General features: G+C 36.7%; 1 protein-coding gene across 2 annotated transcripts in view; it reads left to right on the forward strand.

Annotated features, from left to right (window-relative positions):
* FBXW4 (F-box and WD repeat domain containing 4) overlaps positions 1-18,549 on the forward strand; it is a 72,870-nt gene that overhangs the window by 43,725 nt on the left and 10,596 nt on the right. The window contains exon 6 of one of the 2 annotated variants that reach the window (XM_070946257.1): positions 10,381-10,446. The exons of the other annotated variant lie outside the window; for it this stretch is intronic. Within the exon in view, the coding sequence (XP_070802358.1) occupies positions 10,381-10,446 (66 nt within the window). The remainder of the gene's footprint in view (positions 1-10,380; positions 10,447-18,549) is intronic. 2 annotated transcript variants of the gene reach the window in all.

Below are 18,549 nucleotides of genomic sequence, written 5' to 3' on the forward strand. Positions count from 1 at the left end.
TTTATGTATACAGCCTATCACGAAAGTAGATAAAAGATTAATTGCATAGAGCTGTAAAATAATGATATAACTGAAATCTACAGAGATGTACCATATACTTTGTGAATAGTATTAATATTAAATCATGTACTAATCTTATACAAGTCAATAACTAGTAGTAGACAAGTAGTAGAATATAATAAAAATCCATGCTGTGCAAAAAGAGAGTAATGTTGAATTTTTTTTTTAAATATAAATGTTGTATATAAACAGCCTACAATACTTAGCACTGAGACCAAATCACAGAAAATATAACAATGCAAATGTTTTTTTTTCCTGTTACATTTCGATTTTCCAGAGTATCTCTCAAGTATTCTTGTTGCAGCAACTACTAGTGGTGTTTCTTCCTCCTTTTCCTATATGAAAACTAGAGACTGCTCTATTAACACTGATTTTCTGATTGTTTATTTGCTGTTTGTGTGAGGTTTCTCTAGAGAGAAGAGCATTTTCTCAATGTCTAGCCATCTCATGAGAATATGCAGACATGTGGAAATGCTCCTCAATGCAGACACAGCTTGAGACCATTTGCTGTGCAATGCCTACTTCTTTCCTACTCTTGAATATGTTTCTAATGTTATGGCCCTCCTTCCATCATTTTCCAGAAAAAGTGGGAGGGGGTTACTGCAAGTTTGTGTGACCTTAGCACTAAATATAACTGTAGGAATTACCTTCCGTAATGATGTCAACTGATTAGGTTAGGAGGTTGATGGCAGCTACAATAAGACATGACATGTTCTAATGACTTATTTTAGAGGGACACAGAAGCAGCGTGGAGGAAGATACAGGAAAGACAGAAGGTCCACAGGTGCTGACAAAGACTTTAACCTTTGTTGCTATAATATCAGTATTTCACAGGCCAGGCGGTTTGGTAACCCACTTCCAGACCATCAAAAATTGATTTAATTGCAATTCCCCCCCCCAATTCAAACTACTGAAGCTTGACTAATTGGAGTAATAGAGAGTAATAAGGCTCTGATTTAAAAAAAGCTTTCCTTTGCCTCCTTTTGTATCTTGTGTCATTGCCTGTCAGAGGTCAGGGAGCCTGCATATTCTATGAGACTGAGTTGCCTTCATTTGGACAAATTAGTTTACCCAACAGTAATTAAAATGCCAATGTGTGTTGGGAAAAGCTGAATGCATTGATGGGCATGTTGGTGAAGGATCTGACAGTTTTGGTGGTTGCTCTCGCACTAACGTGTTGGTGCAGACTCAAAGGCTGCATAAGTTTACGTCTGTGTGGATAATACAGTTCTGTGGTTGGAAGAGGCTCTCTTGTCAGCATGCTCTGTCCCTCTGTTTCTTTTTTGACACTTAGGTTCATTCCTTCCCCATATCCAAACTCTTTGTCCAAACAAGATGTTGTTAACCTACTTTGTCATACACCAGATCTGTTCCTAAGAAATAGCGTTCTCCTAGCTTTCTCTTGCTTCATTGATTCTTTATATACAGTAGTTTTCAGAATGGGACAATTAGAACTAATTTACAAGATGTGAAGATGAGAGAAAGGACTCGGATTAAAACCTGCACGTGTAATCCAGATACTGTAGTCCAGTATATAAAAAAGTTCTCAGATAAAATTATTGACTTAAGATGAGATAAAAACTAAAGATTTTTTAAAAAGATATAAGGAGTACCTTAGATTTTACCTACTTCAACCTGCTGCTCAGTCAGGATCTTTTTTTAAGAGATTACCATCCAGCCTCTGCTTCAAAACTCCAGAAAAGAGACCCAAAGATGCTTTTTCAAGAGGCAACTGGAATTTCTGGTTTTTCTTTGAAGATGTTTCATTTCTCATTTAGCAATACATCCAGAAAAGAAAACTCAGCACTTAATGTGGCAGCCACCTGTTCTGCTAGCAGACTGTTTATATAATCAGGAAATTCTTTCTGATATCTAGCCTGAGCATATTTCCCTATAGCTTTAACTCATTGGTTCTGGTCCTGCCTCTGGATAATGTAGAATTAATCCACTCCCCCTTCTATATGACAACTCTTCAGATGTTTGAAGACTAATATCATATCTCTCCTTAGATCTCACTGATGCTATATTTGTGCCTTTCGTTTTTTGTTTGACCTAGATGTAAACCTTACATTTCTTCTTATTGCATTCAGTTTATTCATTTCATTGCATGTCAGATCTAAAGTGTTAGCTATCCATTCTAGCTTTATGTAACCGGCAGACATGGTAAGTATTCCCTCAACACTTTGTCCAAACATTGATAAAAAATGTTGAGCAGTATAGGCCTAGGACACAGCTCTATTGAACTCTACTTGATAACTTCTCTCCATGCTGAAGTGGAGGCATTAATGAGCACTCACTGGATACAGTCAATTATATTTTCAATTTTACCTTCTTGTGGGAATTGTGGTTGCTTCTTTAGTACAGTATCTTATTTCGTTGGGTTCCATATCCTTCCTGGGCAGTTTTCTTTTTCCGACATACAAGGAAATGTATGTTCATGTAAGCTATGCAGTAAAATAACATACAAATAGATAACTTGATAACGTGGTGTTTTGGATTATATCACCATATAACTCTGTAGTGTGGTCAGAGTTGCTGTTAAGATCTGGGCATTAAGATTGCCTACATCTTATATGAGGTGGGCACAGTTCTTTTCTGATTTCACCTTTCATATCTATGCTCCTAAATTATGAAACAGGACAGATCCGATTTTGGAACAGTACCATTGTTGCTATATAAGCAAGACAGTTGGCTCAGTCCTATTGCCTGTGGCTGTAATAATATTTAAATTCATTCTTCCACTCATATGTCACTGCCTCAGATTATCATCCACACTTGTTATCCAATGCCTTCCCACCCTTCTCTGTTCTGAAGGCTTTAGGTTTTCTGTAGGAACTTCAAGCAACATAGAATAGCTAGATCTTGCCAAGGCTTTCTACAAATGAACCGTAATTAGCATTGTCAAGAAGCCCTACCAAGTGCTTTTGGAAACTACATATGACTTTCTACCAGATACTTTCCATCTACATAATCACCCAAAAAGCTAGTTGACCAGGTTATTGATAATTTCCCCTTGACGGTACTAATAACAGTTGTTATTTTTCATCTGTAGTTTCTGTAATCTGATTTCAAAATGTTCCTTTTGGGGTCCTAAAATTTCTTGCCCCATATGCACTTCTGTCACATACCTGTCTCAATGATGGGAGAGGAAAAAATTGAGAAGGGAATTACAGTTTGGACTCCTGGTGCAAAAGACGCAGAGTAAAATATCTAATTTAATTGAAAAGGTTATTCAAACATAGAAAGATTGTAGAAATCAGCCACTGATGCTCATGTTTCCAATCTATTTCAACAGGTTCATTTGCAATAGCTGCACAAGCTCAGCCTGAATCTACTGATTCTTTGGAGCCTGAAGTAAAAGGATTCTGATTTGGGGAACAAGGCAATTGGTAGGGTTACTACCACAGAGAGATGTAGCACCCTATATCCAAAGCTGTGGGAGGAGCTTTGAAAAATGGAAGATAAATGAAGAAGATGCAACATTAAAGTTCTCCCTGCTGGTTGTTGGTTCTTAGGGGGACAGAGACAATTCTCCTCTGCATATCCCCTATCCATCCCTAAAGGGAAACTGTTGCTGAACAAAATGTAAGTGTTAGAAGTTCTCTCAGAATCTTCTATCTACTTTCTGTAGGAGATACGGTAGAAATTATATTTTCCCAACTAAATTTCCTTGTTAGTTGTGGAAGATTTGTCCAATAAAATAATAGATGGAGATTGAGGGATATATCTAATGTAGAAGATTATTATTGTACCTGGAAAAAAATTGTTGGAATAGCGTGTTCCTTCTTAAATACCTCAAAAAATAATAGATGAAGATTGAGGGGCATTTCTAATATGGAAGATTAAATTAAACAATTTAGGATTGAGCAGAGATGAAAATATTTGAGATACCTATATTTTCCCAAAACCAGTTTGCAAGAGATGAGCGGGAAGAAATAGCTAACTTGATATTGGCATCTTCACTATCAATATATTTAGGAAGGAATAGGTGAAGTGATTGTAGATATGCCATTCTTTTCATGAAGAATTTATTTGGAGAAAATCAGGGCGTAGCAATTGTAAAAAGAATATGTGGATCTAAATATATCCAGGGCATGTAATTCTATTGCTATTATTCTGAAAGTTTTTAATCCCAATTCTAATTCTTCATAACAAAACAAAATATATAATGTCAGAGGAGCAAATGACATTCTCTTCCTTGTAATTACAATTCAGACATTTAAAAATTAAATTCTTTGTGCTAACAACAAAAGTTAACAATTGTGAAAGTGAAATGCAACGTAAGACCTTATATTTGTCCTCAATATTAGAAATTATTTTTATTTGAATTATGAGAACTTTCAGATTCTTCTAGAATGGGAAGAATTTGTGGTTCAGATTCTGTGTAGTTTGCGGGAAGTGGTGCAATTTGCAAGCCAACCCACCAAGAAATTTCTAATCCCAATCACAACAGGCTATACAAGCAGAATAGCGGGGATTAGTGTTGATGGTCTCCACCCCTCTCTTCAGTCCTATTGACATACCTTGATGCTAATTTAGACCTGTGCAGCCACTGGAAGGATGTTGCATACCTTCTTCTGAAAGACCTGTGTGTCTGTGTTGAGCAAGGGAGAGAGAGAAAAAGCAAGACAGAAATCTTAAAAACTGAATTGCCCACTTCAGTGATTTCCAAGCTGCTATTATGTTTCTAACCACGGTAATTGGCTTTACCATTTATTAATGGCTTATGCTAAAGAGACAAAAAGAGACAAAATTCAGGATTTTTTTTTAGTTCTGGGCTCCATTGAGTACAAGACTGCTTGCTGACTTGGGGGATCAATTGATGTGCCGCCCTATATTTAAGAGCTTGCAGATGTTCTGAAGACTTATCTTGGATAGCCCATGAGGTGTGGAATGAAATCTTGTGTTTAGACATTTTGGTGAAAAGAATATGCTGCTAGCTGATGCATAAAAAGCAGTCTGTTAGTTCAGGTTCTTGGCATTCTCTATGTAGATCTTAACGAAGCAAAATCCAAAAAGTTAATACGATTATGTCCTCAAAATGTGATGAAGAACTTATAAATTCTAGAAATATGCTTTCCTTTCAAGAATATGAGAATTGTACTCCAGTACATCTAGGCACAGCAACTTACGGATAGGATGTGTGAACTGATTACATTTTATCAGAATTTCTAGACTAACAAATATTTTGAATTAAAATTCTTTGAATTTATCTCTTAGATAGAAGGAGCCACACTTTCTTCATAAATAGTTGTGAATATAATTTTTAACTTCTTTAACTACATTACATAGCTAGTAAAATGGATCATCAGTTCTGATCCATATAGTGTTATGTAATGTAGTCACTTTTTATTTTAGAGAGAAGGGCACTTGTATGTAAAGATCAGTACCTAAAGAACAAATCTATAAAATTCCATCCAAGTTATGCTTTGAGAAAGAACTGGTATAAAATGTTTTACTGATGATATAAAATTCTATCAATAATAGCCAAAATAGGTAAATCATGAAATATTGGAAGCTCCACAAAAGAAAAGAAGAAACTCACAAGAAGAAATATTCTATCATAATGTGGTGGATATGTAAACCCCCCCCCCACCCCCCCACCCAAAGTATTGGAGAAATATTGACATCACTACTCAGAGAATTTTAGGAATCAAATTGGAAATGAAACCTCTTTTTACAAATAAATTAGGCATTAATCATGAATGAGAGCATTTGATGTCGTGATTAAGGCATTAGGCTAGAAACCTGGATGCAGTGAGTTCTAGTTGTTCGATGATTTTTACTTCTGGCTGTTCACCGCCCTGAGTCCTTCGGGAGAAGGGAAGTATATAAATTTAAATATTAAATTAAATTAAATTAAATTAGTGCTGCCACAACCACAAGGTAGCTAACTTTAGGTCAATCACTTTTTATCACCCCTAGGAAGTTGACAACTGGCATGTATTTATGATGGTTGCAATGTCTCGGGATCATGTGATCGCTTTTTGCAACTTTCTGACTAACAGAGCCAGTGGGGAAGCCAGATAACAACAGTGTTACTAACTTCACAATGTCAGTGATTCACTTAACAACTGTGGTAAGAAAGGTCGTAAAATGGGGCAAAACTCAATTAACAACTTTCTTACTAAGCAACAGAAATTTTGGGCTCAATAATGTTAGAAGACTACCTGTATTATTTTTAGAAGTGTTTTTACCTTTTTCTTTGTTTTGGACATTTATAAACAATAATATAGTGGAGAAGTTGACATTAAAATTTATACTTTTTATATAATAAAAACTTCAATATATTCTGCATGAAACTTGTACTAATGTTATCAGTAATAATTGTACAATCCCAGTCAAGATCTGTTCATTCATAAATATCTTTTTTGAAAATACATCTTTGTTTTAAATGTTATAAATACTGTACACATTTTTTAAAAAAGAATATAAGAATTATAAGACTAAAAACTTACAATTATACAAGTGTAGTTAATGTACTTCTTAAAAGTCAGAAATGTTATAGTTTTATATACAGTATATAACTATATAACTATATATATATAACTATATATAACTATATATATATATAGTTATATGCATATTCTCTCTAGCCAGGTTTTACCTATGTAAACTTAGTTGTTCTTCAGCCCTAGGTTCTGTGAAATCTCATTCACAAGTTCTTGGGCCCTTTTTCTGCTGACAAACTACTAAAAGCCTATGAAAAAAGAAAAAAGATACATATAGTTATATGTATATATATATACACACACACACACATATATATATACATATATATATATAACTATATATATAACTATATAACCATATAACCATATATATATCCATATATATATATATATATATATATATATATATATATATATATATATGCAAAAAATTAAAATCTCGGGTGTTTTCCCACGTCATGTTAAATAAGTTAGTTAAAATGTTTAAAATTCTGGTTAAAATCCTATCTTAAAATCTTCCAAAAATCCTTACAGAGCACTCTGCAAGGTCCTTTAAAACCTTAGCTAAAATCCTACCAGTACCTTAAAAGTTTTTTCTTTCTAGCAACGTTTCGACAGGCTCACAACCCTGTCATCTTCAGGCTCTTGTTTAGTTTAGAAGCTATGGGTGTGTTGCGAGGTCGGAGCTGTCGCTTTTCTATGTTTGCTGCTGCTGATGTATGCTGGTTAGCCTGTAACTCTGTGTCCTGATTGGATAAGGTGACCAGATTTTAACATTGGTAAAGAGGGACATTGTGGGCGTGGTTTATTTTGTGAGCGTGGCTAGCTGGTCATGTGACTGGGTGGGCGTGGCTAGCTGGTCATGTGACCGGGTGGCCATGGCTATGTCTATAGGGTAAGGTGAACAGATTTTAACATTGGTAAGAAGGACACCATTGTGGGCGTGGCTTATTGTGTGGGCGTGGCTTGGAGGCCATGTGACTGGGTGGGCGTGGCTACCTGGTCATGTGACCGGGTGGCCATGGCTATGTGTATAGGGACTACTCAGAGGGCTGAAAAGTCATTTCTGACAGGTCCTCACACTTTTGACTGGTCCTCACACTTATGACCATCCTCACATTTATGCCCGTGCAGCATTCTTAACAACCATGTCACTCATTTCACAACTGCTTCTCTTCAACATGGTGACAAGATAGGGCAAAAATGTAAAATGTGAGGACAGTCGTAAGTTCGAGGACTGGTCAAAAGTGTGAGGACCAGTCAAAAATAACTTTTTCAGCCCTCTGAGTAGTCCATATGCACAAAAGGACTAACCAGAGAGCTGAAAAAAGTCATTTCTGACAGGTCCTCGCACTTTTGACTGGTCCTCACACTTATGACCATCCTCACATTTATGCCCATGCAGCATTCTTAACAACCATGTCACTCATTTCACAACTGCTTCTCTTCACCATGATGACAAGATAGGGCAAAAATGTAAAATGTGAGGACAGTCATAAGTTCGAGGACTGGTCAAAAGTGTGAGGACCAGTCAAAAATAACTTTTTCAGCCCTCTGAGTAGTCCATATGCATTAAAGGATTACAGCAATAGAGAGGGATGAAGGAATGGAAATTAGAGTAGGAGTGAGGGTAAGAGAGGGAGGAAGAGAGGAGGAGAAGGAGAAAGAAAGAGGAAGTAGGGAGGAGAAAAAGAGGGTGGGGGGAAGAGAAAGTAAGAAGGAAAGAAAAGAGAGAGGTGGTAGGTTTGAGGAGAAAGATTGCTGTACAATAAAAAAGATGAAAGGGAAGAAAGCCAACCCCAAGCAAATATAAAGATATTAAGATTAAGAATGAATTGTTAAACTTTAAAGAATAAAAGAGAACAAATATGAATAAATAGCAATAATTAGAAACACACATACAAACATACAATGTATTTTCTTTGAACAGAATATTTGGCTGGTTCACAAATTTAAACAGCGTTTAGTCATTTCAATTAAATTTACAATTTCTATATTTCCTTTTTGCCATATTTATTCCTCATCTATTTTTTAAAAAAACCAATATTACCCTTCATCCTCATCTCTAATCTTAATCAAATTCAATTTTTCCCTTCTATTCTATATTATACCCCTTCCCATTGTCATCTATTTTTATATCCATCCTCACATTGTTTAATTATGTAATTATGTAATACAGTTGTTTAATACAAATTCAACATTTTAATATAAATCAATTAGTTATAAAACTATCTTTTTTGTATATTAATCAATATGAACATGAATATTCCAATTATTTCCATGTAATCCAATTTCTTACAAATCAGTTAATTATATTTACCAATAATAATAAACCAAATAATTTCTCCCATATATTCCTCCGAACCACAACTTAACCATTTCTGCTTTCAACACAATATACAATTAATAGTATCTCAATTATTACAATTCCCTAGTTAAATACAGCTTTTTTTCCTTTGTGTTTTAAAATCTTGAACTCTCCTCCTAAATTTCCCATTGTTTGCAGTTTTTCACCTACCTTTTTTGGGGAGGAAAAATAAAAATAAAAATAAATCTCTCTCTGCCTCATTTTGTCACGCTGCACCAAAGACCCTGGTTTCGGTTTCGTTTCTGAAGCTTAGCTAGGGGAAAAAAAAACTGCTTTACACTGATTGCCTGTAGGGCGGCCCTTTGAAGCCCCGGGCAAGAGTTTAAACAGTTTTTTTTTCTTCTAGCCATCAGCTGGGGCTCAAGAAAAATCGGGACTTTTTTGAAACGCTGCGGGACGCGGGACAAATTGCTCAAAAGCAGGACTGTCCCGCCAAAAGCGGGACGTCTGGTCACCTTATGATTGGAGGACAGCAGTTTTTCTTCCTGCTTCCTCATCCTGGCTGTTTGGCTACGTGTTACAGGCCTAGCTTTCTCAGGTCCTCTATTATTATCTGTCTGCTGTAGAGGGGAAAGGATTCTGGTAGGCATCCCAGCACCCTTGATTGTTAGTTGAGATCTCAGCCTGTCTTCTGGCTCGATCCTCTCTCTCTCCCTATTGCTAGCACCCTCTGCAAAGAGGGAAGAATTCTGGCAGGCCTTACAACACCACTGGTTGCTTGTTGGAATCTCTGCCTCTCTTCTGATGTTAACACTCGAGTTTCTCTCAGTGCAGGTCCCCAAATACTTGATAACCTAGAGGTGTCGTCTTTAATTTTTTGCATAAAAACTGAATATAAAACATTTAAAATAAAGGCAAGGATTGCTAAAATTTGATATTAAATATAAATTAAAAGGCAGGGGTAGTGCCTTCAGGGCACTAACCAACCCTATAGCTGTGTGCTCCTTTTTTAGCCCCAAGTGGCATGAAAGAGCCAGTTCTTTAGATATTTCTGAAAGGGCAGGAGATTGGGGGTCCTCCTCCCTTCTTGGGGGAGAATGTCCCAAATGGACCAATGTTACAGATATTAGGATGATTCATCTTGAAATAGTTAGCTGACAGATGCTTTCCTTGTTTTAGGAAATGGATACCATATGATCATTATGGCACAGTTATGATTTTGCCTATATTACTGTTTTGTGTGTCAGAATTGGTATTAAAAGAACAATTTCCCATATTTCTTATTCCAGTTCTCCCTAATCTGCTATCCTCCAGTGATATTGGACTTTAATTCAATAAACTCAGCTAGCATGAAGGATTATACAAATTGGAGATGGTTGTCCTACTTAAATGTCTTGACATGGACTTCTTGAGATTTGTACTATTCTTTCTTTGTTAAATTGTCAGGTGTGGAAACTCTTATGCATTGCAATTCACAAGTCTTTGGCATATTCATTTACTTATAGCACAGATATTTAATAGCAATATAAATCTAATATGTCTTGTTTTCTTCTTTAATAGTTCATTTGTGACTGGAACAGCATGCTGTGGACATAATTCACCTTTGAGAGTCTGGGACTTAGGGAGGTAAGAATGGCATGAATAGGAACTAAAGAAATCATTTAGTTCTTCTAAATAGGAGCCCTGATGATGCAGTGGTTAAAATGCAGTATTGCAAGCAAACTCTGCCCACAGCCTGGAGCTTGATCCTGTTGGGGCTCAAGATTAACTCAGCCTTCCATCCATCCTAATATAAAATACTAACATTTTCTATGCTTTGTGTCTCATTTCCTTAGTTATTGGCAAAGTGAGTCTGCAGGGTCTTCTTTTGTCTATTCTGCTATTTTGCTAATAGTTGGCTTGTCTTTCATTTCTTTTCTGTCAAACAATTAAATTATTAGTATAGATTTAATAGCCAATAATCCATTTTATTGGCATTATTGAATCTACATATATCAAGAAGTGATTAAATTTAGTTATTGCTATAATATTTGGTAACTTATTGTGGATTTTTTTGCCATTTAAATATAAGGAATAAATACATGACATGCTTTAAGATTTCTCACTCCCTGAGACATAAAGTGCAACGATTCACAGAAAAATGTTTTTGCAGAGCAGAATACTTATAAAATTAATTGATTATAATTCTGTGCCACAGAATAATATTATTTACATTTAAGAAGACTTAATCTAAATATTGCATTTAGACTATGGGAAGATGATGTTCAGTTTAATTCATATATCCAGTCTCCTTGCCCATGAACTTTTTCTGAGTTACTCCACATAGAAATAACAACTCTTACCACGCAAATAGGGAGTGGCTGTGTCACCTTTTCTGCCTTTCCCAAGGAAGCTTCCACCGATAATAAAGCTATGTAGAAAATAGGATTAAGGTAATGAACAGGCAGGATGGAGTTTGATCTTTCAATAAGGCGAAAGCCTGACTGACAGGCAAAGCTAAAGCCTGGGAGACTAGCCAATGAGATTCTTCTTACAGTGGGTGCAAATTCATGGATCCCTCCCTTTTCAGTTGTTGTAGTGGAATGCAGTATACCACTGGGCAGCCCCTCTTGGGCCTCCCAAATGGGGAGGAGTGGACATTGCATAATTTAGATATAATCTATAGTTGGTCAAGCATTCTCACATGAGGAATGGTTGCTGGTGAAAACTGGGCCTTTACACAGAAAAAGGATCAAATAGATGTGTCTATAGCTCTCTATGCAATCCTTTTGTGCTTTTTTATTTGTTACTACATTACTTTTTTTTTAAACAAGGGCTATTTTTATTTGTGGATGTTTCTTTGGAGAGGTCCATTGACTTTACGTTATAAAACTATGTCCATCTCCATCTCTATTGTTACGAATAGCTTCAAGCATTCAAAATAATGCAACATTCACGACATTATTGTGTGGTATGATTTAGAGCATTGAATATTATTTCTTTAGAACAGTTCTGCACCTGAGTGATAGTACCACCTCATTTTTCATCTATTCAAAAAGAATGTGGATTTTTAGATTTTTTAAGAAATCCCATCTTTATTACTTTATAAGTAATTCAAGATGGCAACATACCTTCTATCTCCTCCTCCTGTTTTCTCCACAAGAAGAACCCTGTGAGGCAGGTTGGGCTGAGAGAGTGACTAGCCCAAAGTCACCCAGCTAGCATTCATGCCTAAGAAAGGAGTAGGACTCCAGAGTCTCCTGGTTTCTAGGCCACTATATCACTACATCAAATTGGTTCAATTTGTCAGTATGCTATCAGATTTTTTTTATTTTTCTCCTATTTCTGTAACTCTCATCGATGCCTTACTTGTTTCTCCTTGATATATGCCAGATACGGATGTATGTATTTTTCACATTTTTATACCACCCTCTTATTAAACATATTGTAGTGTTCCAAAATACCATCAATAACAATAAAATCCATTCATCATATCCTTCTCACAAAATCTGTATAAAATTCATTAATTCATAAAACTTAGTTGCCCCAAGTTAACAATTCAATCAAAAAACAAATCAATGGATCATAAAATAAATCGATACAGAGTACTCATTCACAGCACAAAGACCAGTCTTGGATTATCATATTTTAGACACATTATGAGAAAGCCTAGTTCTCTGTAGAAGTCTGTAATATTAGGAAAGATGGAAGAAAAAAGAGGAAGACCAGCAGCAAGGAGGATGGACTCAGTTACTATGGCATTACTGAACGGATCAGGTAAAGGATCAGATGGAGGATTTGATTGTAAAATTGACTGAATTTGCAGAAATTGTGAAGCTGACAAGTTTGGTCAGAGAAAAAGTGATACTTTTCTGAAAGACTGAAAATCTTATATGGACTTTTTATTGAAAGAAGAAGAAATTGAATTGATAATTTTAGGATTTGCAGATTAAGAAGAGGTTGCGGAAAATTTAAAATGATGCTTGATAGAGGGGTAGAAGGCACAGTTGTGTTTTACTCTTTCTTTCTTTCTTTTTCTTTCTTTTTCTTTTTCTTTCTAGTTCTTATTTTATATTTTTGTTTTTATTGTTCTGTATATTTTTACATTGAAAAAATTAAATATAAAGGATCAGACTGGAGACAGAGTGTCCTGGAGAATATCTTATCTGTATGGTAGCTGAAAGCCAGCATCAACTAGATGGCACATAATCATTGTTAAAGGCTAGATATCAAATGTGTTTTAAATGTATAGTTTTCATTCCCTTACAAAGTTTCAGAAATATAAGGCCCTGATGTGTGTCAAAGGACAGTGTTTTCTAGAATAAGGATTACCATTGAGAAAACCAGCATCCTAGTATACATATCTCTTATAGGGGCAAAATCTTGGGTCACTTTCTCTGAATGTTCATATAGGATGGGCAGAATTATATAGCATAAGATGGACTCTGAGGTACTCTTCAGCTGCACCATATAAGTCATCTTCAAACACAGCTCCATTAAGAGTGCATGATAATAATTTAATTGCATGGTAATAAGGGCATAAGCTATCATGCTCAAATAATAGCAAAGGCTTCCTTGGCTGCAACTTTCAACTCCTATTTAAGCAAGAGCCACAGGTCCCAAGTGAAGGACATCTACTTTCAGGGGAGTAGGAGCTCACCTAGAGCAACCACCAGAAATACTCTTCCCAGAAGAGTCAGATGATTATTGACAACTATCATTGTCATGCTGCTAGGGCTTAGTCTTATTTCTTTTCCCAGTCCCTTACAACCACTGATATCTTCCAAGACTTCCACAATATTTTGGGCCCAACAGCAAACAAATGATACCTCATCCCAATTCTACTTCCAAAATCTGCTTAAGTTCATTTGACAACATATTCTCAAAACCTTCCTCTAAAAAGGAAGAGTTAAAACTTGTCTAATTCAGTTGAAAGCCTCTTTAGAAAAGGGCTAATGCCATCTTTTTCAAGGTAGGTGGTATTGGGTCATCTCTTAGAGGAGTGTTAATTACATCACAATTGCCTAAAAGGAGAGAGACAGCATGGGTCTGGTCATCAAGTGGCAGTGCTCATACTGCAGAACTCCTATCCACTTTGTTAGATTTTTTTTTCTCTATCCACTCAAAAGAATCCCATGTAAGAATGCAGGATATTGCTCCTCTTATCTTACATGATTCTACTCAAATGATACTGGGAATGGAATAAATACAAGCAATTTTGCCAGCAGAGAAGCCTGCAAATATGTTCAGTTGGTCTGCAGAAGCAGTACCCTCTTTGTCCCTTCCTAAGTGTCTGAGTTATTTTGAACAGGGCAGCTGGGTGAGAATCTGAAGACTAAATAAGAGTGAAGAAATATATTACTTTGACAGTTTGAACGTGGGCTTTGCAAATCCAACGATCTCACAGTCAGAAACTGAGAAGAGGCTTCACAGGAGCAATCTTGTTCAATACTCTTATCCTCTCCTTTTTTCAGAGATTGACCAATGTGACATGGAGCAGCCTACCAGAAAATCCCCAAGTCCTTTCAGAAAATCCTCAGACTCCATCGAGTGTCTGGAATAAACCATCCTAATTGCTTCATCACCCTTACTGTCCTCAGCCTGACCAGAAAGTGCTCTGACCATTGGCAAAAATGAGACATTGCAATTTTTCATGTTCAGATTATATCAACCACATCAAGCATATATCCACCAACATAATTTGGGGTAGAATGACTTAGAACAAGCTTCTGGTTGTCCTTTGTTGTCCTGAATTTCAATGTCAAATGCATTGCTCAAAGTATATATGTTGTAGTCTCTTAATACCAGTAATCTCAGGGATTTGAACATCGCTTGTGAAATGTTGCTGTTGGGCAATGGCCCACGTGGCAAAGCAATCCAACTTTACCCGTATAGCCCAGGTTCACATACAGGCACTCACACCCGTTAAAAGTTAGTATTGCTAATCACTGCTGAATCTGCCTAATGATCACAACTATCCCTTGTGGTTTCTACAGAAACTTTAGAAACTGAAAAACTCAAAAGGACAAGCTGAAAATGACCAAATGAACTATGGATCTGTGTGCTGCTAAATAGGTGTAAACACTTGAATATATGTGCTTTCTTCTTTAAACATCTGTGGCAGTAAAACTGGCTGCTAGTGAATGTTAAGCCAGGAGAAATGTTCATCTGATCAAGGAGCTTCATACTCTAATATATACTCTGATATCATAGCTCAGTGTCAGGGCTGAGTGCAATGCTTAAATGAAGTATGCTTCAGAGCATGTGTGGTTAATCAAAGAGCACCTGTTGGCAACTTCTGAAAGCAGCTGCATCTCTTCTTGGATTGCACAGCTGCCCTTACAAGCTGAAGCATGATTCTGGGAAAAGAGGTGTTTGGTTTTAAGGAATAGTGAATGAGTATTGTGTTTGTGGCCATGCACACTTCAAAGCACCTTTCTTTTTCCAGATTTGAAATACTACACATCATATTTAAATATATTAACAAAAATGGCATATTTGAAAGAACATTTGTTCTCTTTCCCATTCCTATAAATGCTCTTTTGAAAAAAATAGTTGTGACTGCTTTTTTTCTTTTTTCTTTAAAAAAAGGAACCCTATAATTTTTACATTTCAATTCTCAATTTCCTTAATGCACTGAAACTGGCTTCATGCCATCTCTGACAGCAAACCAACGCCTTTGCATTGCCCTATTTCTTAACCCTTTCTAGCAACAGATGTTGAAATGTTGTATCCCTTTTATCTGTCCCCCTTTAACGTCTTCCTGTAATTAATTTCTCTTGTTAGCTGTGCAAAATGGGATGGCCTGCTACCTACTCCACCTTTTGAATCATTGTGACTGAGCACATATGGATGCTTTTGGCTTGTTTGGAAAGGTTTACCCCACCCACTACCCCCAGGTAATAGCAGTGGGCAGAAGGATAAAGATTTCTTTTTTTTTTTCTTTCTTTTTCCCAATGGACAGGAAAAAAAAAGAAATGGAATGAAGGAGAGCCTGCATGAAGAGAAAGACACAAATCTTTACCTTTCGGGCTCTTGGACTTATTCTTTTTCATCCTTTTGGTGCTTTTTCTTCCCATCTTCAGATAGGAATTATTGAAGTAGCTAGTATGGTACATTTAGTTTAAATACATTTAGTATGTATTTGTATGTGAAGAAACAGTCTTGACTTACAACTGATAGCAAACACTAACCCCCCTCCCTCCAAAAAAGTACTTATAAAGTTCTGACAGCCACTGCCTTCTCTTCAGAGTGACATGATCACATTTCGGGCCCTTGGCAGCCAACCTGCATTTTCAGCCATTTGCAATGTCCCATGCTCAGATAGCCCAATTTACAATGTATTTGCTGAAAACCAGTGTTTATTTCCGGTTTTCGGCAAAAACATTCCACAGCAAACAATAATGGGTTTGCTTAATGATCCTGGCACTTGCCTAATAGCCTCAGATTTGCTCAACAATCAACACACATGGTTGTAAAATAGGTGGGTTGCTTGGGTGACTCGCTTTACAACTGTCACAATTAGGATCTTAATGGGCAAGAACCATAACAGTTGTAACTTGAATATTTCCTACAGATGCATATGAATTTGTGCATACTTGCTTGCTGATGCATCTACATGCATGTTAGCCTTAGGGAATTCATACAATGAATTCCAGGCCAGAAATCAGAGACTGTGAGTTTTGGTGCTTTAGTTAACTGGATAATTTTGAGCCACTTACTTTATCCCAACTCTAGGAGGAAGGCAGAGGAAAACCACTTCCAAAAATACTGCCAAGAAAATTGCATGGGTTGGCAGTTGCTAGGAGTCATGACTGACTTCAAGACACATCCAACCCATACAGAGCTAGATCTAAATATTTCCAATGTTTTAATAAGAAAATTCAACATGTCATACATAAAACTCAAACCGAAGTTGATCTTTTGCATCTCCCTTGTGGAGAAAGGGATAAGGGCCACACACATTTGGAATTTGCATCTTAGTATTGATCAAGATAACTAAATTACCTTTTGTGTACAGTTTTGTGAAAAAATAAATACACCCAGTTGAAATTTTTGACTCTTGTCAATGTTTCACATACAGATATGTGATCTTTATAATCAATATTGATTATAACAATATATACTTATTGAAATAAGTAAACTACCTCAAATATCTAAACTCAAGTGCACCAGGAGCAGATTTCAGCCACTGTTCCAAAGCATCCCATTGCAGCTCACCCATCAGACCTTGTAGCTAGTTGATTGAGCACCACAGTGAGAGTAAGAGCGACTTGAACTTCCTGCCAGCTTCCCTATTGACTTTGCTTGTGGGAAGCTGGCAGGGAGCATGGGAAATCACTCCTGTTCTTCAGTTGACCTTTGCAACTGCCTACCATTTTATTGGGAAGAAGGGAAATAAAGGGAGCCACAGATTAAGGAAAATTGCATTCCCATGTAAGCATAAGATCCACCTCCCTCCAGGGTGGAAGGGGCTGACCCATTGACTGGCAGCATCCCCCAGCCAGCCCTGGCAGCATCTCCCAGCCAGACTTATCTTGCCAAGAGGCATCTGAGTCATCTAATTGTTTACTTGCTGCCCACTTCTGTTAAAGGATTTCAAATTTCAGCCTTGGTTCCAAAGCAGCCAATCACTGCTTCCCTGATGAACCTTTCTGCCAGTCAGTTAAGTGTAGGGGCTATAGGGAAGCGGGATGGGGATATGCCCCTCCCACTTTCCCTTGTGTCACATATCCTATGGATTTCTGGGAAATGTAGTTGGAAGGTGGAATAGTGCTGAAGCAGCCATAACTTCCTCAAATTTCATTCTCACTTGAATCATGGATCCCAGCATTATGTAAGTTAGTCTGTTTGAGTTATTTGATTCAGTAATTGTTACCCTACACTCAGTGATGGCAAAATGTTTGGGCTCAGTGCATCAAAATTTAATTTGAAAATTCCTAACTTGACTGTTACTAGTATGTCTCTTTCATTCACACATATACCCTGAACAAAAGAGAAGCATTTGTACCTCACTCCCAATCCTTAAATGGAATTTCATTAATTTCTGTGAAACATGTTTTCAAGTAAACATCTACTACCATCACAGCTTTAATATGTCCTGGGGAGACTTGAACTTTCTTTTTCTTAGCTGCTCTTTGTAGCATGGAGAATTCTTTTTCTACAGATAAAGAACTAGAATGCCCTTGAGTTTTCCTTGAATTAATGACTTTTGACCTTCTCCATTGTTTTTTTTGGCTCCCATTCCCTTGCTTACAGAGCATTTCTGTGACACCCTAAATAAATTATCTTCCACTATATATGAGAAGAGGTTCTTTGGTTTTGAGCAGATTCATGATTATAAAACATTTTTGCTATTTCTTTAGATAATAAGGAAATAAACAAATCAAAAAGAGCAACTAAATATGGTACAGGAACATAATATTTGTTCCTGGGTCTTTCTTTCTTTCTTTCTTTCTTTCTTTCTTTCTTTCTTTCTTTCTTTCTTTCTTTCTTTCTTTCTTTCTTTCTTTCTTTCTTTCTTTCTCTTTCTTTCTTTCTCCCTCCCTCCCTCCCTCCCTCCCTCCCTCTCTCTCTCTCTCTCTCTCTCTCTCTCTCTCACCTCCAAAGTGCTGACTGTTCAAAAAGAAGCTATACAGTGGTTTATTCTCACACAACTCCCTACCAATTCTCCATACTACGCTCTCCCCATTTGAGAGAATTCCCCCACCTTCAAGACATTCTTCACATTCTTTTCAGAGAAAAAGGGTT

Source organism: Pituophis catenifer, unplaced genomic scaffold, assembly GCF_029215685.1.
Source record: "Pituophis catenifer annectens isolate HBS135680 unplaced genomic scaffold, rPitCat1.0.hap2 SCAF_6, whole genome shotgun sequence".
Taxonomy (NCBI): Eukaryota; Metazoa; Chordata; class Lepidosauria; order Squamata; family Colubridae; genus Pituophis; species Pituophis catenifer.